The following is a 24,303-nucleotide window of genomic DNA, read 5'->3' as shown; positions in this document are numbered from 1 at the left end:
GGATGGTCCATACTCCATACGACTGTCTACATCCACTATCTCCTAAGTTTTGGTGCGTCAGGGAGGGGATATATTCTAATTCTCCACTCTTTATTTCCTAGGTCAGACCCCCCTTCGAGTTCATTTATGAGTTATATGCGCGTCGTTATTACGCAGTACGCCCCAGTGTGAATCAGAGAGAGAGAGAGAGAGATGAACGGGAACGAGATGAGCATAGCGTTCGAGAACCGGGTTTTCAACCGGAGATCCGGTCTAGGTGGGGGCCGGATGGGTTGCACCCTCGTGACCGGTTTTCTCGGCAGCGGCAAAACCACACTGATGAAACACATCCTAGACCACCGGCGAGACCTCCGAATCGCCGTTCTCGTAAACGAATTCGCCGATTCCGATGTCGATTCCCTTCTCCTCAATTCCACTAATCTCAACGCCGCTTTCAATCTCTCCACCGTCTCTCTCACTCACGGTCTATTCCCTCCTCATTCCAATTCCCTCCTCTCTCTCTATCTATATATTCTTATTTTTTTCTTATTATTTATCTATTTGTTTTACTGAATTAATAGGTTGTGTTTGTTGCAATGTAAGCGGGCCCTTCAGAGAATCCCTACAGCGGATCGTTGATAGCAAGCACAACTTCGATTGCCTCCTCATCGAGGCAATCCTTTTCTTCTTTCTCTAAGAATATTACATTTTTGTTACTTAATTTGGGTTGGGCAGCTGATATTGGCACTACCATGTTTTAGAAATTGCACAAACTCAGCTTCTATTTTGTTTTTTAGCTTTTTTGGGGACTGTATTAACTTTTGACAGCTGTTTAAATAATAAAAAGACAAGATTATTTAGTCCAATTATCAAAACATGGTAGTGCCAATATCAGTAGCTTTAGTTTAAGGTAGCCAGACTAGGTGATATTAGTGGGAAACCTTCTGAACAATGCGCCAATTCTGTGACATTTCCTCTGTTGCTTATGCCGTAATTTGATTAATTGGGGCTGGTGTTATAGCTATTCTGGGTTATTATCTGATGATTAAAGCCTGAACCCTAGATGCTTGGGCTTTATTAATGGGTTTACAAGTTAATAGAATATGATTAAAGTAATGTTAGTTACATACCTGAAGTAACAAGTTTATTTTGTAGACTTCGGGATTGGCAACGCCGGATAAGTTTGTGGCAGAGCTGGAGGAAGTTGGCATACATTTAGATCTCACAGTCACTGTTGTGGACGCTGAATCACTTGATAAGATCTTAAGCATAGATGTCGTGAAGCAGCAGTTGCAACATGTGGATCTTGTCTTGCTTAACAAGTATTTTTCTTCTTCCCTGTTACTTCTGACAGTAGTGACATTTAAGGCAATTGATGAGGATATTGCAGCATAGCAATTGCCTATCTGTACTGTGCTATTTACTTTGCATATCTGGTAAATTTTATACTTGAAGATAAATTGACTATGGAAGCCAGTAATTCTCGATTCAATACATTGATAAGAGGTAATGTAGAGGGAGGGCATCCACAGTATTACTTCAATTGGTCAGGTTTTTATATTTTTTATCTGTGCAATAAGTTCTATGAAGCTTCAATGTCTTATCGGTCACAAGTACATTTAAGGTATTGATTTTCTTTTAACGTGTCAATTGACTATGTAATGCTTAAACTAGGTTGCTTGTACACTAGTAAATTATATTGCTATTCATCTTGCGATAGTGGGCCATTATTTGTACCTTACAGTTGCAGTTTTATACATGTAGTAAACCCTATCATTCCTTTATTGTTTTTTTGAATGGCATCTTCCTTTCTTTTAAAGATTATAAGAATTTAGAAAGTGCCATTATAATAATCTTAAACGGCATCATCTCTCACAAGAATATGGCCGTGTTTAAGCGCCCTGAAAACTCTTTATTGGTTGATTTTGTAGCTTGCCTTTATCATATGATTGAACAACATGTCAATTTAGCCTCCTAGTCTAAGCCACTTTCAATTTGCTGTTATCCAGATGTGATTTGGCCACCCTTGGTCAAATCTCTGATGCAGAAGATATTATAGAAGGACTGACGGGTGGTGCGAAGGTTGTGCGTTCACAGTTTTGTAAGGTTCCTCTGGAACTTGTGATTGATTTTAGCAAGATTGAAGTTCAACCAGAGCCGAAAGAAGACATTAATGCTCCTGCGGTTCTTTCTCATGAAGCCTTGCCCAAGATGGCTTTCCGAGGAGATACATTTGGCAACACATCTGTAGGAATCTTGCCATCTGACCATGTCAATGACCAATCTTCAATAGTTCGTAAAAACCGGATGTCAAATGATTTGCAAAATGGTAGGTCTTACTCTCTTCTCTTTATTCTTGTCACATAGTAAATTTATGACTCCCCTTAATGTGAAGTATTTGCATTTGTACAGAAGAAACATTTATTGAATTTACTTTATTTTAATTTGCTATTTATTTGATGTGTTATTTATTGAATTTACTTGTTAGACTGATGTTGCAAAATTGAAGAAACATTTGTTGAATTTACTTTTTTTGATGTGTTAAGCTCATCAAGCATGAGCTTTGAAGTTCTGTGTCAAATTGTTTTCACTATCAGTTCTAAGTTATTCTCTTTTGCTTTAATATCTGACCTACATCATTTAGATTTGATGACTTTCATCAGAGGAAAATATCTTGTGAAAGATGTGACAACAACACTTCAGTTCTAGAAATTGCTGTGCCTACCAATTTCTTCCTGGTTCCAAATATGGAAATTCGTATGATTTCGTCCATTCCATTTGACCTACCTTTTAATGCATTCCAAGTGATCCACCATTTATCCTGGAACGGAAAGAGGCCATTAAATAGATTGCAAAACTAGTACCAAAGTTTTAATGTAGGTTATCCACCCCAAAAGGGAGGAATTGACTCTTTCATGATTTAATTCCAACTATAGAGCTCTAGGAGGCTTATCAATGCAGTGGAAGCTGTTCATTACATTTCAGGATCTTGCTTTACAAGTTACAACCAAGTTAACAAGCACAATTAGGTAAGAGATCATCCTTTAAGTTGATGCCCGTGGCTGATGTTTCTCAATTTCTCGAAGGTTTAGATGCTGCCCCAACACCACTTCATAATAACTCAGGATTGATTTCAGGTGGAGCCATAGTTATTGATTTTGTTACGTTTAGTCCCATTTCAGAAAACAGAACAAAACACAGAATGAAACATCTTGCCTAGAAATCTGGCCACCTTTGTTATGTTTCAGTATAAACACAACAGAGTGAAGCACCATGTTCTTGATGGAGCAGTGCAGAATTGCCCATTTTGGGTTTTAACTATTTACCCTCTTTTAGTGATCTTTTGTTTTTTCCGCTTGAAACGCGGCCAAGGTAAAAAAGAGTCGACTCGGGCAAGTCAACGATGACGTGAGGGGAGTTTTGAAACTATGGTTATTGGTGTTTGCAGTGAATTTGATTAGAATTAGGCTTACAAAGAGCCAATTTTATGCATTTGTTTTTTATATTTTTCTAAATATTCTTCATTCTTTTGATTTTTTTTTAAACTTTAACCATTTATGTTGTGGTACTTTTTCTGGAAAGAAACAGCGGCATTCAAATAAGCAAAACGAAATGCACACTGGAACAGAATTAATAACAAGGGTGGAGCACTTTAGATGGAGGACTTTTGCAATACAGAAGCGTTGTCCAAAAACTATAAATGGGAGATATGCAAGTTGAAGCTTTCAACTCTAAATCTCTCAGCTAGTTTCATGTCAACATACATGACTCATGAGTGTAAGTGTCTAACAATGCCCTGGAAATAATGGTAAACGTACAGGATTTTTCCTTGCCTTTAGGTGTCTGGGGCTTTGAAAGTATTGGTCTACTTTATTTTTTAATATTTTTTTATGACGTAGACTTAGAAGCAGGAACCTCCTCTCGGGGTGCCGCTCCCACCTCGGAACCTCGATTCGGCTCTCCTTAGGAAGGAGCTTCCAGGGAGCTCGACCTTAGGGAGAGACGGGACCGCTCTAATGATGCTCCCAGCCTGCTTCTATTACTCTATAAGTCCCATCATCACCAACTTCCTTATATCAAACTCCTCCAACTCTTTAAAGTACTTCGTTTGAGCAAGCACAAAGGCTTGTGCATCTTCAGAAGGCACGAGGCACGAGTGCACACAAATGAAGATCGTGAAGATGGTTAGAAATTAGCTTTTAGATGTACTTAAATTTTGAAAGATACATATGAAAATGGTTAGAAACTATTATTTTTTGATGTATTTGAATTTTGAAAGATTTATAAAGAAAATATTACATACACGCTCCCATGACGCTCCCAAACTTAGACTCTTCTAGATCCCACGCTTCCCCGTCCCCGCTCCCGCCCCCGCCCCCGCCCCCGCTTCGTGCTTCTAAGGACGTAGGGTGTCCCCACCCCACTTTGTAGAGTGGGACTAATTCCCTCTGGATGTGCGCAATCACCAGTAAACCACGTGCATCAGGCAAGCCCAGGGGGATTCAAACTATAAATTGGTCTACTTTATAATGGAATAATAGTTCATTTGTGTCACTGTTTTTACTCTTCCATTTTAACCTCCACAAATCAAAAAGCGTTGTCCAAAAACTATAAATGGGAGATACGCAAGTTGAAGCTTTCAACTCTAAATCTCTCAGCCAGTTTCATGTCAACATACTTAGACATGACTCATGAGTGTAAGTGTCTAACAAGGCCCTGGAAATAATGGTAAACGTACAGGACTTTCTCTTGCCTTTAGTTGTCTGGGGCTTTGAAAGTATTGGTCTACTTTATAATAGAACAATAGTTCATTTGTGTCACTGTTTTTACCCGTCCATTTTAACCTCCACAAATCGAAAAGCGTTGTCCAAAAACTATAAATGGGAGATACGCAAGTTGAAGTTTTCAACTCTAAATCTCTCAGCTAGTTTCATGTCAACATACTTAGACATGACTCATGAGTGTTAGTGTCTAACAATGCCCTGGAAATAATGGTAAACATACAGGATTTTCCCTTGCCTTTAGTTGTCTGGGGCTTTGAAAATATTGGTCTACTTTATAATGGAATAATAGTTCATTTGTGTCACTGTTTTTACCTGTCCATTTAAACCTCCACAAATCGAAGGGTTGGGATAATCCTATGGAGCTGTTTTTTTGGGCACACCCAATCTATGCGAGGGCCCATCAAATGGATGGTTTGCATCATCACCCAAACAATGTGGGCCCCACTGTGTTTTAAGCCGATTGAGTAGATAAGTTATCCACTCGATCGAGTAGATACACTTCTCTCTCTCTCTCTCTCTATATATATATATATATATATATATATATATATATATATATATATATATATATTTATATTATAATATGTATGTCATCCCAGACGTTCAATAAAATCAGTTGGCTTTGGGTCAGAATAATGGAAAATGTAATGTATTAAGATTTTTGTAATAGCCATTTGCATATTTTTCTAATAGTTAATTGCATATCTTTTAATTAGTCTCCATACATCTTTGTGACAGATTCATACTGAAATAGCTATTGTACCACGACATATCTTTAGCTGTTTAAGCTGCAGACTGTTTACTAGGGTCTCTTGGTTCCATGCGCCATTTATCTCAAGAATGTTTTAGTTTGAGTACAAAATAAAATTTGAAATATTTATTTTACTGCTGAAGAGGGTGCTTTTAAGCCAAGTTAGTTGTATGACCCTTGTAATCGGAACAGGTCCCTCCATGGGTCCATCTAATTCTTTTTAGTTTTTGGTTGTTTATTACACAAGGATTTCATTTCCTAACTAACTAGCTTTGAATTTCTCCTTTGTTTTCAGGTTTGTCACATGTGGGAACTTTCTCATCCTTTACATTTGAAAGTGAAGTTCCCCTGTCATTAGCCTTATTTCAGTCAATAGTCATGACGAGAATGAGAAGCATGACTGGACTTCTTCGAGCTAAAGGCATTTTGTGGTTTGCGGAGGATAGGTATCTGCTCCTATATCTGTTGTCTGTGTATCAAGCAGTCCATTTCTATTGTCCTAATTTTTCTTACTCACTCTGATTTTATTGTGTAGTTGAGACTTGAGAAGACTAATAGTCGAGCTAATAATTTATCCTTTTTTCATGTCCCATACTTCCATTTATGCAAACAAATTCTATCAATGTAATCTGGTATACAGGAATCACTTGAAGCTGACAAGCCATTTTCTTTCATTTTTCAGAGAAAATCGGTTTGTTTTTCAGTGGAGTGGTGTTAAAAGGGTAGAAGCTGTTAGTGGAGGACCTTGGGAAAGTCAACCAAAATCTTGCATTGTGTTTATTGGCACTGATAGATCTGAACTTGAAGCTATCAATGAACAACTATCAAATTCAGCTGATCCTCAAACACATAGAGCATCATATATTGAAGGTTCCAAAGAGACTGCTAAAAGTTTTAGCATGATAGTTGCACAAGATGGAAGATTTAAGGTATTTGAACTTGGCGTTACCTAATGCTGTAAAGTAAAAATGCCACTTACATCAGTTGCTAATATTGTAAAATATGGGTTCCATGATCTTCATTCTTGAGTATATCTAAATTTTGAACTTCAAGAGATGCATACTCATCTTAGGAGTTAGGATCTCAAAGCTATAACTATAATTGCTAATATAGCAATGACATTCTTTGAATTAGTGATATAAGGATACAAATATGGATCATCACAGAAAGTTTCTTGGATCTCAAAGCTATACTTGATAATATAGTCATGACATTCTTTGAATTAGTGATATAAGGAAGCAGCACCAAGTGCTCACAACAAATCAACTTAGGGAATCGGATAAAAATTAGAGACAACTAAACTTTTCCTATTAGTTCCACTTTTCGCAAGGTCTTCAGCAATGATATTGGCAGATCTAGGAATGAGATTAATTCTAGAATCTATTATAAAACGAATATCTCTGAGGGGTTGGGGGGTTTGGGCGGGGGGGGGGGGGGGGGGGGGTGGGGGGGAGGGGGAGGGGGAGACTGTTTCTTTTTCTAATCACCCAAGAAATGACATTAGCGGGATCTCCTTCAATCAAAAAGACCTCTGGGACTGTCCGAGATAATCTGAAGGCCTTCCAGAAGAACCTTAACTTTCTCCTTGTTAGAATCTGAAATTCTGTAAGGCTAGAATAGGATATGAAAATATCTGTGAATTCATTTCTAAGCACACTATTGATGTCGGCCATACCTGGGTTATCTCTCAAGCTTCCATCAACATTAAGCTACACCATATTGGGGTGAGGAGGAATACAGCTCACCAACTTTTTCAGATCTCCAGTTCTGTCCCAAGCCACTTCATACCATTTTCTCATAGTTTCCACACAGTAAAAGTCGAGCTCGGATCAGCATCCTTAGCCCAACGAATGATGTCAATCTTGATGTTGAAGATGAGAGAAGCCAAAGATTTAATGTTCCCTCTGAACAATCCTGTAATGTGTTCCTTCCATATGCCCCGAATGACTATGTGAAAGTGATTTTTATATTAACATCTATGTGGACGAGACTGTCTAAAGTGAATATTCTATCTGAATTACAAGACTTTGTTATACTTTTGTGATTTTCCTTTCTAATGGAAAACGCTAGGAAATGGAAATCTGGAAGGGAGTTGGTCTAATAAATTGCCGTTTTCATTGCTTGTGCACCGTTCACTTGTATCTCTTATATCATGAAAATTTTGATGTATATTCTTGAAGATTTCTTTGCAAGAAAATATTAGTGGCCTGTCCCAACCCAGCAAGCACAAAACGACTTGTTCTTTCTGCGGAAGCAGGTCGACCAATCCATTGACAGCTAACAGGTCTGGGGTAAGCACCCTAGTGCCTAGCCCTTAGAGCAAAACTTTCTTGAATTATGAATCCATTTTGCTGGCTTTTTTGATTATGTTGTTCCACTAAGTAGAGGTTTTTCACCTTTAGTCCTGACGTGGTTGTGAGTACTTCTGGGAGTGAAGTCACGTGGTCTCAAGACTTTTAAGGGCGATTGTGCCCACACCGGACATCATGTGTTGTGCAGTGCATTCATTGGCATAGCAGCTGGACCCTAACTCCAAATGAGTCATTCCCACAGTGCATAAGCTGGTAAATGAACAAAAATGATAAGTGTTCGTAGGGCCTCCATTAATGTATCTGAACTCCCTAATTTTTTCATAAACTATTACAAGTCAAGAATTTTAACCTGATTCCCCTTTGAAGCTTGTACACTGCCTAACAGGCTCCCCATCTTAAGATTGACCAACCCATGTGCCGGTAACATTCCAATGAAACCTTCTTCTCCGGCCTTCAATGTTCCCCCTTGGATGTTCCTGTCACCAGCCTAATGGTTATTATGAAGGGGATTGGTGGCTTATGTTTTTACTCATGATTTTATCTTATGGTTGGATGGTTAATATGGGAACAAACATCAGTGACATGCAAAGGGTGCAAGGGCAATTGTCTTTAGGAGATACATTCTTTATGGCAAAGCACATACAGAGTAAAAGACTCAACTTCCATGATGGTCGATAGGTGCCTTGTGGAAATGATGAGCTAATGTTCAGTTTATTATAAGTGGTCTTGTCATATTTTTAGCGTCAATTGGTAGAAATTTTGGATGCCTAATTTTGTTGATGACATGGATATGATGGAAACTTGTGCTTCAAGACTTTCTAAGTGTTGGGGGTGAAAACTCAGGGAAAGCATTATGTTTGTGGAAATTATTACATCTGCAGAGGGATGCACTTTGGCCTTGCTTCAAGTGTTTTGAGTTTTCTAAGTTGATGCTAGAATAGCATCACACTTTTGTGGACATTAGGTTGTATTTTATATGTTATAATTATACCTTATAACTTAGAAGCCTGTTTCACGCCCCTTTTGTGGTGTTCCCGTGATGATGGGCCAATCAGCTTTCAGTTTTTATTTTGTTAGTGGCTAGTTTCAATTGGTTTTAGAATTGTAGTGGTTAATTCTTAGACACTGATTGAGGATTTATGCTGCTCCTTTAGATCTATGGTGGAAGATTTGGAACCAGGTTTTTAATACCAAGGCACTCAGTGTGTTATAGTATTCCTGAGCTCCCACGCCACAAGTTTGTACAGACTACAGAATGATAAGGTGTACATTGTGAATGCTGAACGGGAAGCCCTCAACCGAATCATCCCTTTTAAATGATTACATGACATTCCCATGTTGAATTCTACGGACCCTTTTGCTTCCCATCCCTTAGGGTCTAAGACAAGTCTCGAGGTGGTAGAAGCTTTCGTCTTTAGCTGTATCACACATGCTGTAAAGTTTGAGTATTACTCATATCGCCTGGTAGGTCCCAGATATAAGCTGTGCATTGGTAGTAGCAGGTGACCACTTACATCCCACTGTATGTTTATGTTTCTTCTCTTTATTGCCACCTAGCATTCCATGATACTCCTGGTCAGGCTAATAGAGTGTAAAATGTAAACTGCTTTAAAAGGTCAGATTCATTTAGGAAGTTCAAACTAGAGTTATACAGCTCTACTAACTTCTTTTTAAGAATGCTTTTAATGCTGCTAGTTTCTGATGAATGGATCTCTTCTCATTTCCCATTCTCTGTCTTGACCAAGGTTTTAAATTTCTGTTTCGGGGTTAATTTCGGTCCTCACTGAAATCCCGAAGTTTCGGCCGAAATTTGGTAAAAGGCCTCGAAATGTCGGTATTTTTGGATGAAATTTTGTAAAGTATTAAAATATTAATATTTTTTTTGGCCGAAATTACCGAAATGGCAATTTCGGTTTCGGTCTTGACCAAAATTTAAAACCTTGGTCTTGACAACGTACTTGTGATGCATTTATCATCTCTTGTTAATATGGATAGCAGGTAATTTGGTTATATGTTCCTTTCATATCAATCTCTTGTCAATATAAATAGACCCTTTTCTATTTCATGAATGAATTTGGTTATATGTTCCTTTCAAAGCATTTATGGTAAATGGTTTTGTAGGAGCCTTGCCTAGAAAAGGAGCCACTCATCATATTTGGCCTCAAAGGTTCACCTTTACGTGGAATAAAAGAAGTATGTACTTTTATATAGTTTTATTTTTTAATTATTATTATTATTATTTGATTCTGTTGCTTTATTTTGTAAATAGTTTGTATGGATAAGAATTCAAAACCTGAAATAATCATGCTGGAGCAGGAAAGTTGTTGGAAACTTTCATCCCGGCATTTACTGTGTATTAGAGTAACCTAGTTTCCAAAATCATTGTTCTTGCATGAATTTTCACTGTTGTAAGTAGTAGTGTATTGGAGATTGGGGTTTTCTTTTAAATCATCTATTTCTTTGAGATAGTTGCTACACCTAACTTGTAGTAAGTAGTAATGTGTTTTATCCTTTGTACAGTCTCAGCTGAACGGATCTCTAATGCGTGCTGTTAATGGAAAAGGGAGAATCTTCCTAACAGCTACTGTTTCTGGGCAAGGTAAGCCTGTGGTTAGATGGAGCATATTTTCTGATAATTGCATAATTCTTAAAACATTGATTTTTGTGAAGCATATGTGGGAGTTCATTGAAAACAAGTGAATTTTGTGACGGAACTGTAGAGACTTTTAATAACTTGTACAAGTTATTATTTAATAATATTTGCCTGGTCCCATTGTTTTTATATATTAACAAAAACTAAAATTCACTTAAAACCATATTTGCTAGAGTGGGAAGCGAGGAGTTTTAAAAAAAGAGAGAGGAAAATGCGGGAAGCGAAAAGCTTTAAAGTAAAGAGAAAATGTGTGGGACGCGTCATTCAAAGTGAACATTAAGCATGTAAGAAGCCTCATTGGAAGCGTACAAGAAGTACATAGAAAGAGTAGGATTGTGGTAGGTTGAGGAGGAAGGGTTAATATAGGTAGGGATTACGAGTGGGAAAGAAGACTTCAGAACTAATTAGCCGCACAAATTTTAGGAATTTGCAGTTTCACATGTTTTATTCATGTATATTTAATGTTAAGTTTTTGGAAAAAGATTTACATAATTTTTATTTGAAACTTAAAATGAGTTTTCAAGTTTTTTTTTTTTTCAATTTTTTTAAAAAATTGCGCTCATTCAACATTATCAAAAAATAGAACAATACTTTGAGGAAGATGTAATCACCTAAATAGGAAACAAACTCTTAATTAAGAGGAAACACATAGGAAACGTTTGGAAAGCGCTGTGAGAAGAACTTTACTTCTGAGGCGAGTTTTGGGGAAGCAAGCTTCCTATCCAAGTAGGAAGTTTATGGAAACTATGCTTAAAACATAGAGGAGGATTACTAAGGATAAAAAAACATATAAGAGGATTACTACTTGGAGAACCATTGGTAGAGTGCCTCCTTGACAAAATAACTAATGGTAGAGTGCCTTGTTTAATTGAATGAGATGTTTTTTTTTTTTTGAATGGCAACTGAATGAGATGTTGTACACTTTTAATTGAAAGGACCCTTAACTCATTAATTGGGATGACCGTTAACCTTTAGGAGTGTCCTAGACTTCATGTAGAAAGTCTAATAGTTGTTACTTGGGTCGGGCCGGGTGTTTACTAAAAAATGAATTGGAATCAACCCGAACTCGACCCAATATTATGGTAAGACTCAACCCGAATTCCCAATAAACGACCTGAGTTGCACCCCAAAATATCTTACATGACATGACGATGGTTAATCTGATGAGACTGCTACTAAGCTGACATTTGGTTTTGTAAAGCACTCTCCATGTGTACATATTTGACACAAGTAGGGTGTCCATTAGAATCGTGACTCCTGATTGGGGTGGCAGGCTGCATGAGTGTGAGTAAGATTGCTTGGTTCAATAACCTTGTTTTAATGATATTTCTATTACCTTCTGTAACTATTTGCAATAAAGTCTATTTTCCATCACTGCTATGTTGCTTTAATGGTTGGTGGAACATCATTGATGGTTATTTGCTCTTATGTGTATAGCAACTGCTGATAAATTTGTCTTGTATTCTTTCTGTAGTTATAATCAAAAGAACTTTCATGCTACACGCAATTTTGTCTCTGGAATAGTCATATTAACAAATTTTTCCGCAGACTACAATTTGCAACTCTTACTTCATGAAGGTTCCAATCTAGATGAAGCATGGAATGAAATTCGAATGTCTGCTAGTGAAGTTATCTCAAAATTATGCAAGAACTTCTGCCCATGCAGGTATTATAGTGATTTTTTTGTTCAATCTACATGCATTCTTTCTGGGTTGACCTTTGAACAATTTAACTGAAATTTCTTTTGTTCTGCCCTTACGTTCATAATTTGCCATTCTGCATGAATCTTTTTGGTTCTTACTATTTAATGTTTCATCTCTTAAGATATGCATACAGTTTTAGCACTTCGATGTGGTTTCATGAATCAATTTTCCTTTATTTCCATTTTTTGTACCCAATAACATGTTTAGTGATTCATTAAAAGATAGTCTTCCGAGTGAGAACCTTCATATCATTGGCCAAATGGGTGCTAAGTCCTGAAATTTTAAATCTTAGGTTGCCCATTGGAGGAGTAAGTGAATAAGACACTTGCATGGTTGGTTGTGGTGCCATTGGATCATTGCATGCTTGGTTGCATGAGAGAATGATCTTAGGAGACAATTAGGTGTTTCTGGAGAGGGTGCACCTCCTGATTCTGTAGCATACGTGATGGAATCATGTATACCATCAAGAAAAGCCTTTGTCAAAATAATGTTAATTTGATTCCAAATTACATGATATCTGATTTGGTGCATTTCAAGGTTCGTGGTGACAATCAATTCCCACAAATCACAGTGGAGTACTGCTAAATCCCAATTATGGATTTTTCTGAACTGTCCAAGAAAGAGGTTGCAAACACCAATCAAACAAACCCAAACAGGGTCCATCACAATACCTATAAATTGAGAGCTTTCAGAAGTTGTGCACTTCGCACTGTTGATGCCAGTCAAATGGCTGTAGTATCTAGCGTTGGGCCCCACCCTGCTTCACACACTCAAAAACTGCAGCCAATCCTTTTGTCCTTGTGCGATGAGATCTTCAAGAAAGATTAAAATGAAACCCTTGAATCAGCCCTGAATGAATGAAGGTTCCTAGTTTTTCCTGATACCATATTATTTAACGGGAAGAAAGAGACTGTTTTGGATAATTGGGAAGGAGTGGCTCATCCCATGCAGAGATCCATTACTCTTGCTTATATAGGCTAGGTGGGGTCAACAAATATGAACAATTGTCTAATCTTACCAGAGAAACATATATACTTACATAAATACCCTCTAATGTATGCAACTGATAAAATCAATCTTTTAATCAATCCTTTTGCTAGCTATTCGAATATATATATATATATATATATATATATATATATATATATATATATATATAGAGAGAGAGAGAGAGAGAGAGAGAGAGAGAGAGAGCAGTTTATCTGCGCTCGAGTGCAGGTATGCTTATCCGCGCTCGAGTGCAGAAAACATGGTGGGCCCACATTTTTTGGGCGATCCTAAGCATTCATTTGAAAGGCCTCATCATGGATGGGGTGTGTACCAAAAATCAGCTCCATTGGATCATCCTAACACTTCCATGTGTGTGTGCGCGCGCGTGTGTGTTTCCATTTCTCCGCTGAATGAAAACAATTACTTTTTCTGGGTTTACCATTAAAAAAAATACTTTTTAAGGGTTTATTCTCTGTAAGATTCATATGTTTGGCTTCCTCTTATTAAATATTATTTTTCTTGTTATTGCTCAAAAAAATTCATAGGTTTTGGAGAATTTTCACATTTTCCCCCTTGTGCGATAAAATTGGTTGACGAAAGAACGTTGATATAGATTTGATCTGATTCATTCCTTTTTGAGAAAAATTAATGCAATAATTTCCCAATAAATCTGCAGTTCCTAAAAGCTTCTATGTAGTTGAACATATTCAACTCAAGACTTCTACTTGTGATTTGGTCTTTCTGCTTTGATTTAGATCTTGTGTTGGAGGTGACTCATGTGCAGTCAATTTTTTGGCTGTGTTACCATAGTCTGGGACCATGGACTCTGGCACATTGGTTGATAGAGGAATGTTATGTTTTCTCATACCCCGAGAGAAGTCAACGATACTGCTGATATGTTGGCTAAGCGTCGTACCCATAGAAGCTCTCTTGTATTGGGGCAATCAATCTCTTCCTCGTTTGTAAAATCCTTTTGATTTTAATGAATTTTCATCATTTTACAAGATTTTACAAGAAAGAAAAAAGATGAAAAACTTCTAATAAATTATGTCTTTCCATCCATATCATCATATGGGGCTGTTATTATCTATTTTCTAATTAAATTGGTTGAAAATTTATAAAGAAAAGGTCCAAAGCTGCAAAACGAGAAGTTCTGAAAAACAAAAACTAATTAGGGGATTCTATGATCTGATGAAGGCATGTCTCTATCAAGTTAACTCATGGAATTTAGTTCTCTATGGGTATGAGAAGCTATAAAAGGACTCCATCCATGAATAATACCAAATTCTCTTAAAAAATGTCCACTGCCATCTGTGTTGGGATATAGCCATATAGGCATTAACCCAAGAAGTAACAGTGAGAGAATCTTTTTTTTTTTTTTGAAGAAACAGAGAGTATCTTTCAATCCATTGAAGGATATGATCAAACAGTTGAAGGTGATAAAGCCTACAACAAAACCTCCACCCCACGACAAGAAAATCCTCAATTCCCTTTTCCCAAAGGATTAGCATATTTAAGAAGCTAACGCTCTTCAGAATGTAGCGCATCAACATATTCTGCATCACCTATATTTTCTTTGCTACTCCCATTGAAAACTAGCTTTATGTCGAGGCCAAAAATCAGGAGAATGGGCCGGAGGCATATACTCCATTCAAAGTTGTAACAGTCTGCATGAAACTGTGAACATTATCACCAGAAAAAAATTGATGCGTGCCAATAGTGTGGCAGATATCTTGGCCCATTGCAGTATTTCATCTCGTCTCTGTGAGGGTGTTCCATACTATGAAGGTTATTGTTCAGTTCACTTTTGCAGGATGTGAACCTTGTGTCCTGGATTTATTGTTTGCACATCATTTTAGTCGGCCAGATTCAGTTTACCTTCATATATTGACTTGCAAGTTCAACATCACATTATTCTGTGTTACTTATATCTTGGTTCCATTGCAGGTCGGATCTTGCTGCACATGTCCACTGATCCTCCTTACAAGAAACCTATGTTTTTTTTTTCTCAAGTACCGCTTCGGATGAATAAAGAGAAGACTAGAAGGTACTCATTTGGTTTTTCTGTTCTCGTATGAGGTTTTCAATTACCTACATTTGTGCGGTTGAAATCAATGAAGAATTTAGGAACATTTAAGTAATCTGAAATTAAGCGTAGGAATCTTAATTGTTCTGTTCTCGGTCCACTTTAGACGGCAATATACTGCATACCATGTTTTCGAACAACAATTACAATTGACAACTGATAATGTTGTACATTTTAATGCATTGGTTTGTGGTTAGAATATTCTGCAATTTTGTATATGTTAGGCGTACTTGTGTACTTTATGTATGTGTGCTTACCCTTTAAATTTTGTTTGCTGTTTTAAATTGCTCATTTTTTTTAGTTCTTAAGATAAAATTTAAGTTAATTACACCAAAATGTAGTTGTTTGTGGTGCTTTTGTTACTTTATTATGAATATGGTTTTATTAATTTTATGAGGGATTATAAACTCACAGGAGCCCTTTCAAAAAAGAGAGCAAAGGGCTCAAAATCCAATGACAGCATGATTCTTATTCATCTACTTTTTTATATGATATTTTTCATTTGAAAAAGGGTTGGTTAAACTTGAAAATTTACTCATTGAATGAGTAAACGATTGAATTGGATTCGGTTGGATAGTACCGACGGCGCCGAAATTTTGGACGGTATAAAATATTAGTTTATTTGATTTCGTCCGAAATTTCGGTGAGGAACGAAACGCATTACGAAACCGAAATTTGAGTTCGTCAATTTGAGTTCGTTAATTTGAGTTCGTTCAGTTTTATTGTTATGGTTTTTTCAAATATCTCATCTTGTGTATGACATGAGCTTGAACATCTTCAGACTCTTACTTTTGGATCTACATTGCACAAGTTAACCTGTGGCATTATTTTAGGATCTTGACTTGTTAGATTTTATGTCTGCTAGGGATAGGGGTCATGTGGCTTTCTGTGTGACCTCTCTGATGGTTATGCTTGGGCCAGTTTGTTCCAGTTGTTCACCGTGTATTTTCTTGCTTGTCATTCTCTTCTTTATTAAGCCATATAATATCGTATTGGCTTCATTTTGTAATTTGATGATGCTATTTATCGGTGTTGATTATTTGCAGCTGCATCGATGAATCGTTTGATGGTTCTTATGGTGAGCATTTCCACAGGAAGTGTGATTAAATCTATCAAGTTAGCTCAGTATTGCCATCTTCATCTGAAAATCACAGAAAAGACTGGTGTTGTAAAAATTGACGAAATGGCAGAGAGGTTTCCTTAGATTCAGTTTGCCAATATGTATGGACCAGAAGAGTACCTGAAGGACAAAGCCATGTAGGTAACCAAGCTGATGTAATGCAATTGGTGTATACCTTACCCAGTTGTTATTTTCTTTTCTTTTATTTCTTTTTGCTTTTCTTCTTTTTTTCTCTGTGTGCGCGCGTGGTTGCGTGGGTGGGTTTTTTTTTTTTTTTTTTAGGGGGTGGGGGGGAGTTTATAGTTTTAATATAATCATACCATTCAGAAAAAGACTACTATACCTATTATGAGCTTCACATACCTACTGTTCTTTCCAATGAAGGAAATGATTCATAGACTAGTGCTAGATTGAACTTGCCTTCTCTCAGACTACAATGCAGCTTATGTTCGAACAATGACATTAACATATGAAACAAGGTTCTGTTAGAGCTTCATGAACTAATCAAAACTGGCATATTTCATTCTTTCTACATTATCAAAACTGCAGCGGCAAAGGGGGTCTCACTATCCATTATTTGCAAATAATGGATAGTTTTAGAGATGATATAATTAATGGGTTTGTGATGATTTAATTTCCTATTTAGAAATAAGACATTCTATTTGCAAATGAAGACCAATTCTGATGTGATAGAAAGAGAGACCCTTTGTCTTTATGGGTGTCAAATGGGCCTGCCTCAAGTCACACCTTTATAGCTAGTGGGTTCGCCTGTTGATACTCTAGTCTTGATGAGTCTATGGTCCTATTCTTGGGATCACCTACCTTGCTTGACTAATTTTATCTTGAATAAAACCCTAGATTAGCTATCCTGCCTTGCAGTATACCCTCCTCATTGGTGCTGTTATTGTCGTGAAGAGTAGGATAGCAAACCTATCCAAGGATAAAATAAACCTCGACTCGGTAGTGTATACAACATGATTGATCTGGACCGTTAACTTGGCAGGACTTGTTTTGGATCTTTTTGTGGCCCAAAAATTAAGCCAACCGGCCAATCCTAACAACTAATATTATATGTACTTTTGTTGTTGTCAAGATATACATATAAGCAACGGTTTACATTCAACGATAAACACTGTTGGATTTTAAGATTACATGAACGGCTTGATGTTTGGGTCTTACAAGATCCACAGCCAAAGCTATCAAATGAACAGTTCTGATCAATCAGAGGTGGACCCACCTTGTCATAGAGGGCACGTTTCATTATATCACAACTAGGAAAGCAACTCGTCAGCTTTGATAATGGCACACTCTAGTGTCTATGGACAATAGTGGGGTTGGGGCCATCTAGCCCAAACCGAGGACCCAAAACCTTAACCCTAACCCGAGCTTCAGGTCAAGAAGGGTCAACGCTAACCCAAACCCACCTTTAAATCTCTCAACCCTAATCCAGCCTGAAAATTTCATAGGTCAGATTGGAACGAATTGGGCTCGGATTGGACCGGGGCAAAAACAAAAAGAATTATAAAAAAGGGCAGTGATAAATTCACCCCCTTCTATGATGAATTCACCCCTATTTTTCAAAAGTGACCGTACCGGCCACACCATAGGATGATCCAAACTGTCCATTTGTGGGCCAAGGTTGTGCCCCAAAAATCATTACCATAGGATGATTCTAACCCTCCTATATAAAGAAGGACTCACATTATGGAAATGTTATAGATCGGACGGTTGGGATCATCCTATTGAAATGATAGTTAGGGTAAAACCTATCTACATTGTGGCCCATCAAATAGACGGTTTGGATCATTCTATGGTGTGGGCGATATCGTCCATTTTGAAAAATAGGGGGCGAATTCATCATAGAAGGGGGTGAATTTATCACCGCCCTAAAAAAAAAGTCATAACCCAAAGATTTTGAAATCACGATAAAATTAGGGTGATGATATTTTCACCCCTGTAGTACGCATTCGCCCCCCTTTAAACGTGATTTGGCGTGGGACATGCGTACTACAGGGGGTGATAATATCATCTCCCTAAAATTAGGAGGACGGGCTTGAGTTTCCCAACCCTAACCCAACCCAAAATTAAGTCGGGTTGGCTTTTCTGAACCCTAACCCTACCTGAACCCTAGAAATTCCAACCCAACCCGTGCCAAAATCAGGTTGAACCCGTCAAGTGGGGGTTGAGCCCGGCCTCAGATGGCATTCCCTTGTTTTGATAATGACACTCTTTGTTTTGAAGTTTAGTAAATGATCGGTGACTCGCACTCGCCCTAATCTGTGTCATTTGTAGAAAAACAAAGGTGTGGTAGGGAAAGTGAGGGAGAGAGAATGAAGAAGAAGGCGAAGCGAAAGGTTAACAAAAAAGAAATAAAACTAAAACCAGCAAAGACCAAGGCCAAAGCGAAGCCAAAGACTAGCAGAGCAAAGAAGAGAGTAAAGAAAGAGGATCTCAACAAGCCCAAAAAGCCCCCTACTGCTTTCTTCTACTTCTTGTAAGTTCCCCATTTCTACTTCACTCTTCCCTCCTTTTTCGACTCTTTGTTTAATCAGGGATTCGATGTGATTTTCGTTTTGGGTTTTTCTTTATATATATATATATATATATATATATATATATATATATATATATATATATATATATATTTTTTTTTGAATGGTTCTTTATTTTGGTGATTTTGGGTTTTAAGATAAATGTGTTCGTCTTCTTTTCTAGGGCATAATTCTGGGTACGTTTGTTCTTAGATGATGGTTGCATTAATACACTCTTAACTGGGGAAAAAAGACTTTTTCTTTTCCCTCCCTTTCCCATGTTGTCTTTTAACCAATGTTTATGAAGTTTTTCATATTGTAGGTCTGATTTTTTGTGGACACCCTATCTAGGTAAGAGGGACTTTCAAATGAATGGTTTGGATCACCCAAACAATGTGTGCCCCACTGTATTTAACCGACCGAGTAGATAAGCTCAGCTACAAGACCGAGTAGCAACTAAATATATAGTGTGCCCAAAAAATCAGCTCCATAGGATCATCCCAACCCTACGATTTGTGGAGGCAAAAATGGACATGTAAAAACCTTCACAAATCTGTCCATTTTTGCCTCCACAGTTTGAAGGGTTGGGATTATCCAATGGAGCTGATTTTTTGGGCACACCCTATCAATGTGAGGGCCTATCAAATGAATGGTTTGGATCACCCAAACAATGTGGGCCCACTGTATTTTAAGCCGTCGGTGTAGCTAAGTTAGCTACACGTATGTGTAGCCACATTGATATGTGGCTTTCTTGTTATTTCCTATATGTCGAGTGGTTCTTTTTTGTGGCCCTTTTGGCCTTCCCTATGAGTACAGAGAGTTCTTTGGAGGACTTTTGGTCCATGGCTATCTTGTGTGGAGTTATGGGTGGGGTGAAACAATAGAATTTTTGGAGATGAACAAGTGTTGGCATCGGGTATTAATGCGAGGATCAGAGGATAAAAAAACACCATGCTAGCTATCTGATGCGGAACGCATGGAGTTGAACAAGTCTTTTATTTTTTATTTTCGTCATTTTATTTGCAGTATTTGTTTTTTAGGGCATCAAATCTTGTTCTTTTGGCCCAATTTTGGTATTTTTAGAAAGGTTTTTCGATTACCTATCTAAAGATCCTAAGATCACTTGATTTGGCTAAGTTATAGCCATTTTACAGATGTGGTATAGGTCTATTATAGGATTACTATTTTAGGAATATTTTAGCCATGTTCTAATTCTTATTTACCTTGCTTTAGACAGAAGATTAAGAATAATTGTCTGGCAAGCTTTTAGGGGTTCTATTTTTTGGTTTTGGCTATCTATATAATGTAATGACTTGAGGAAAGAAAGATAGATTGAATAAAGTTTATTTTTGGGACATCTCTTGTGAAGAGGGCATTAGCTCTTTTCCGTCGGTGAAGGAGCTTGGCTCCTTACACGTGTTATATTGGAGTTTTTCTCCAAACCGTGGCATGGGTTTTCAACCCCCTACGAGATTATTTAAGTTGCTTCTTGTGTTGGTCTTCATATTGGTGTTGCTGCTCCACGCTCCCTGCATCACTATCTCTTAGGCTTTACTGTGTAAGAAGTTTTGGTACATCAACTTAGTTGATTTGATTGGGGAGCATGGGGTTCATAAACTTAATATTCATGTAACTCTTTAGAAAATCTTGGGGAACGTTAATACTGAAATAATGGTGGAGGTTTAAATATTGTTTTCGCTGGTTTAAAATTGCACACCATATAGCCTAACACTTGGTCTCAAGGTCGTCAAGTGATAGCCATGTTTTTTCATTTCAAGAAATGTGTTTAAGTAATTTGGTCCATCAAATTATGCTAGCCCAAATGTTTCAACCATATTATTTATTGAATGGCATATTTTATTAGCAAAAAAGAAAAAAAATGAGTCAGCTGTTGCGACAATTATAATTATCAATAGAGAAAAGAAGATGTTATTGCTTACTTGACTACTTGTTGCAGGCGGCTTCTTTTTGTTATCTCCTTTCTTTAGTGGACATCCTTTATATTATTACAGTAATATAGTTGTCTGTAAACTTGCTAGTTAGTGCCCAAAGGTTTCTCCTCGGTTAAGGTTCTTAGTTATCTAATGAGTGACACATCCTTTCCCTATTAACGATAAACAGATTGATTTTCCTATAGCTAGAACTACAGGTACTCTATCCGACTAGTTATTGTTTTACGATATTTTGTCTTACACAAGGGATTCATGAATAATTCCTCTTTTGATGTTGACTTTGTAAAAAGATCATAATCTTTGTAAGAACATGCATTTTGAATTGACACTGTATTTTGGTTTTGAAGGGAAGATTTTCGTAAGGGTTACCAGGAAGAGCATCCAGAGGTGAAGTCGATGCGTGATGTATGCCCAAGCACTTCATTGTTTGTTTTGTATGGTTGATTTTGGCTTTTCGATTATTTTGCTTTGCTTAGTTTATGAAATCTGTAATGCTTCCATGTTTCAGATAGGCAAGGCATGTGGAGAGAAGTGGAAAACAATGACATTTGAGGTTTGCCAATTCTTTGAAACTTTGGATACATTTGTTGTATTGTGTCCAAGTTTATCTTTTCTCACCGGTGTTAAGTTTTAGACTTGGGATGCTGTATACAAACACTTTCTTGGTTTTTAAACTCTGCCTAAAAGGGCCATGTTCCTGTATAAATTTTCAAGTTTGAAAATTATTGAATAGATCCAATGATCTACAAAACATAAATGTCCGGATGACTTTATGACAAAGTGACAACCAACTCAGTAGTACAACGGCAAAGTTGTCACAATTGATCTTTTTGATACAAAGGCAGCAAGTTCTTTTACATGCCACTTACTGACCAGATTAAAAAAAAAAAGATGATCCCTTTACTGAGGCTGAACCAATGTGTAATGTTAACTGATAAGCCTTTTTTTACTGGCTTATTTACCAGGAAAAGGTCCAGTACTATGATACAGCCACGGAAAAAAGGCAAGAGTTCGAGGAGGCTACGGCAGCATACGTCAAGAGAAAGGTAACTCCTTCTGTTAATGTCTGCATCCTTTTATTTTCCCCATTACTGTATATATTATAAACTTTTTATAAGTTTCTTTCAACGTAAAATGGGCATAAGACAAATTTTGCACCCATTTTCCCACTTAAAATGGGTGTAAATTTTGTTTTATGCCCATTTTAAGTCGAAAGAAACACAGCCTTATAGGAAAGCAGCAAATGATTTGATGTCTGCATATTTTTATTCTCCCTATTATTATATATATTATCAGCTCTTTATTTCTTTTAAAGGAAAGCGGTGAGGATTTGAAGGTATCTGATGATGACTACGGGAGTGAAGACGTGATGGAGTAGAGAGATGTATATTACCTTCATGGGTTTGACCCAGTTCTCAGCTTCAAACTGAATTCATCTTGTTGACACCTTTTTTTTTCCTGTCTATAATTTCATTCCAAGGCAGCAAACCTCTTGAGGTGAGCCTGTTTTCAATTGGAAAACTGGAGATTAGTTGTATGTCCATTTCAAATGTAGACGTCTCTGTTTCCTTTTCTTTGTCTAGGTGAATTCTGCCCAATGATCTTAGCATTCAAACCACTTCAATCAGAACAAATTAATTTTTTGAGAATTTCAAAAACTCCTTTGATAGTCGATAATGAAAAGAATCATCACCTCAACTTATAGAAAAAATATGGCCCCTGCAGTATGATACAATATGCTCTTTTCTCCCTAATGGAATGATCTATCATTCGGGAAAATAAAAACTTGTCAAACAAATATTCATTAACTATTTTAAATGTTTTTTCTTCCACTATTAATCATCTATTTTAAATGAGTGACAGTATCCAACCAAGGTTTTAAATTTCAGTTTAGGTTTTGGTTTCGGTACGAAATTTCGGCCAAAATCTTGTAAAATCATGGAAACATTTCGGTACGAAATCTCAACCGAAATTTTGGTAAGATTGTTCACAAGTAGTTTTTCTTTTTATTTTTTGTCATTTTTTTTTAGAAATATCTAAAAGGAATTTCCTTGTTCTTCTCTTTTCTACAAGTGAAGTTCATTTTTGTCGGGGATTCTTAAAAGAGATTTTATATGGTGTAAGCCCTCATAGTCCGTTAATTTTCCAAAAAGTACTGTATGGACCACATCATAGGATGATCCAAACCGTCCATACGAGCAGTGGCGGAGCCAGGATTTATACATAAGTGGGGCAGGCTTCAAAATTTAAAGGTGGCTGGGCCCAATTGAGTTGGGCCTATTAAGGGGTTTGGCCCAACTCAAGAGGGGCAGCTGCCCCCCTTATGCTACATGTAGCTCCGCCCCTGCATACGATGGAACACAACGCAAATAGGTTGGTCCCCAAAAATCATTTCCTTAGGATAATCCCAGCCCTCCGATCTATAGAGGAACTGCATATTATAGAAACTTCTATAGATCGGAGGGCTAGGATTATCCTATGGATATGATTTTTGGGGACCAACCTAGATCGAACGGTTTGGATCATCCTATGATGTGGTCCGTACAGTACTTTTAGAAAAATAATAGACTATAAGGGCTTACACGGCACTATATAAAATCTCTTTTAACGATTCCAAGTCGATTTTGTTTTGGCCGTAGCCGAAATTGAAATATTTCATCCGAAACGAAATATTTTGACTTCCTTTAAAGTTCTGGTAAGGGTCCTGCCTAACCCCAGCTTGCCCATAAAAAAGGAAATATTTTGACGGAAATTTAAAACCAGCAGTCCAGCACCCAAATATAGTAGGTCCACTTGATGTATGATGAGTTATAGTGTTCACTTCATTCCTCCAATGCTTAGCAATTAAAAACATTTAACAAATACTTATATTAAATGCCTGTCAATTAAAAATCTAATTGATTTAATTAAATTATTTGAAAGGATAAATTTAGAAAATAATATTATCAATAGTGGCATTATACCATTTGGCTGTTTGGAGGTGATTTTGGTTATTACAAAAAAACTAAAAAGAATTTTGTTTAATAAACCTCGATCAAAGCAGATTTTGGTTATTTTCAATAAATTTTGTCACACCGTTACGTACCTAACCAATATCCAAAACCCCCAGAGTTGACGGAATGCGGTAGGCTAGGCCCTTAAAACCTATCTCATACTCGACTGGTTCCACCTAGTCTCTTACCCATGCATGCTCCCACTTAAGACCATCACATTCCACCATGCTTTTGCATCTGCCGTCCTCTGTAGCCCACTCTATGAAATGTCACTCCGACTTCGAGGTAGCTCTTACCACATGTCAAGCCTACTCTGTGGTAACTTCACTCTAACAGCAGCCCACTCTATGAAATGTCACTCCGACTTCGAGGTAGCTCTTACCACATGTCAAGCCTACTCTGTGGTAACTTCACTCTAACAGCGGCTTTCACTCTGGCTTTTTACACAA

General features: G+C 37.3%; 2 protein-coding genes across 2 annotated transcripts; both read left to right on the top strand.

The window, feature by feature from the left end:
• Nucleotides 1–90: 90 nt before the first annotated feature.
• Nucleotides 91–16,557, top strand: LOC143890258 (uncharacterized). The gene is made up of 11 exons (XM_077394865.1): nucleotides 91–463; nucleotides 561–652; nucleotides 1,135–1,301; nucleotides 1,989–2,308; nucleotides 5,810–5,960; nucleotides 6,197–6,443; nucleotides 9,948–10,019; nucleotides 10,347–10,425; nucleotides 12,028–12,145; nucleotides 15,120–15,219; nucleotides 16,305–16,557. The coding sequence occupies exons 1-10, from the start codon at nucleotides 193–195 to the stop codon at nucleotides 15,145–15,147; spliced, it is 1,545 nt and encodes a 514-aa protein (XP_077250980.1). The 5' UTR covers nucleotides 91–192; the 3' UTR covers nucleotides 15,148–15,219; nucleotides 16,305–16,557.
• A 1,934-nt stretch (nucleotides 16,558–18,491) lies between these two features.
• LOC143889243 (HMG-box (high mobility group) DNA-binding family protein) lies at nucleotides 18,492–22,441 on the top strand. The gene is made up of 5 exons (XM_077393417.1): nucleotides 18,492–18,872; nucleotides 21,209–21,266; nucleotides 21,370–21,414; nucleotides 21,827–21,907; nucleotides 22,177–22,441. The coding sequence occupies exons 1-5, from the start codon at nucleotides 18,709–18,711 to the stop codon at nucleotides 22,237–22,239; spliced, it is 411 nt and encodes a 136-aa protein (XP_077249532.1). The 5' UTR covers nucleotides 18,492–18,708; the 3' UTR covers nucleotides 22,240–22,441.
• The last annotated feature ends 1,862 nt before the right edge of the window (nucleotides 22,442–24,303 follow it).

This window comes from Tasmannia lanceolata, unplaced genomic scaffold (assembly GCF_043159265.1).
Source record: "Tasmannia lanceolata isolate RefF3 unplaced genomic scaffold, GAP_Taslan_0.1 ptg000013l, whole genome shotgun sequence".
NCBI lineage: Eukaryota > Viridiplantae > Streptophyta > Magnoliopsida > Canellales > Winteraceae > Tasmannia > Tasmannia lanceolata.
This window is presented reverse-complemented; position numbering and strand designations above follow the sequence as displayed.

Coding starts and splice junctions, on each gene's coding strand:
- LOC143890258 (XM_077394865.1), top strand. CDS start 193: ATGAACGGGAACGAGATGAGCATAGCGTTCGAGAACCGGGTTTTCAAC. Junction 653..1,134: donor TCGATTGCCTCCTCATCGAG/GCAATCCTTTTC, acceptor TTTATTTTGTAG/ACTTCGGGATTGGCAACGCC. Junction 1,302..1,988: donor GATCTTGTCTTGCTTAACAA/GTATTTTTCTTC, acceptor GCTGTTATCCAG/ATGTGATTTGGCCACCCTTG.
- LOC143889243 (XM_077393417.1), top strand. CDS start 18,709: ATGAAGAAGAAGGCGAAGCGAAAGGTTAACAAAAAAGAAATAAAACTA. Junction 18,873..21,208: donor ACTGCTTTCTTCTACTTCTT/GTAAGTTCCCCA, acceptor TTGGTTTTGAAG/GGAAGATTTTCGTAAGGGTT. Junction 21,908..22,176: donor CAGCATACGTCAAGAGAAAG/GTAACTCCTTCT, acceptor TTTCTTTTAAAG/GAAAGCGGTGAGGATTTGAA.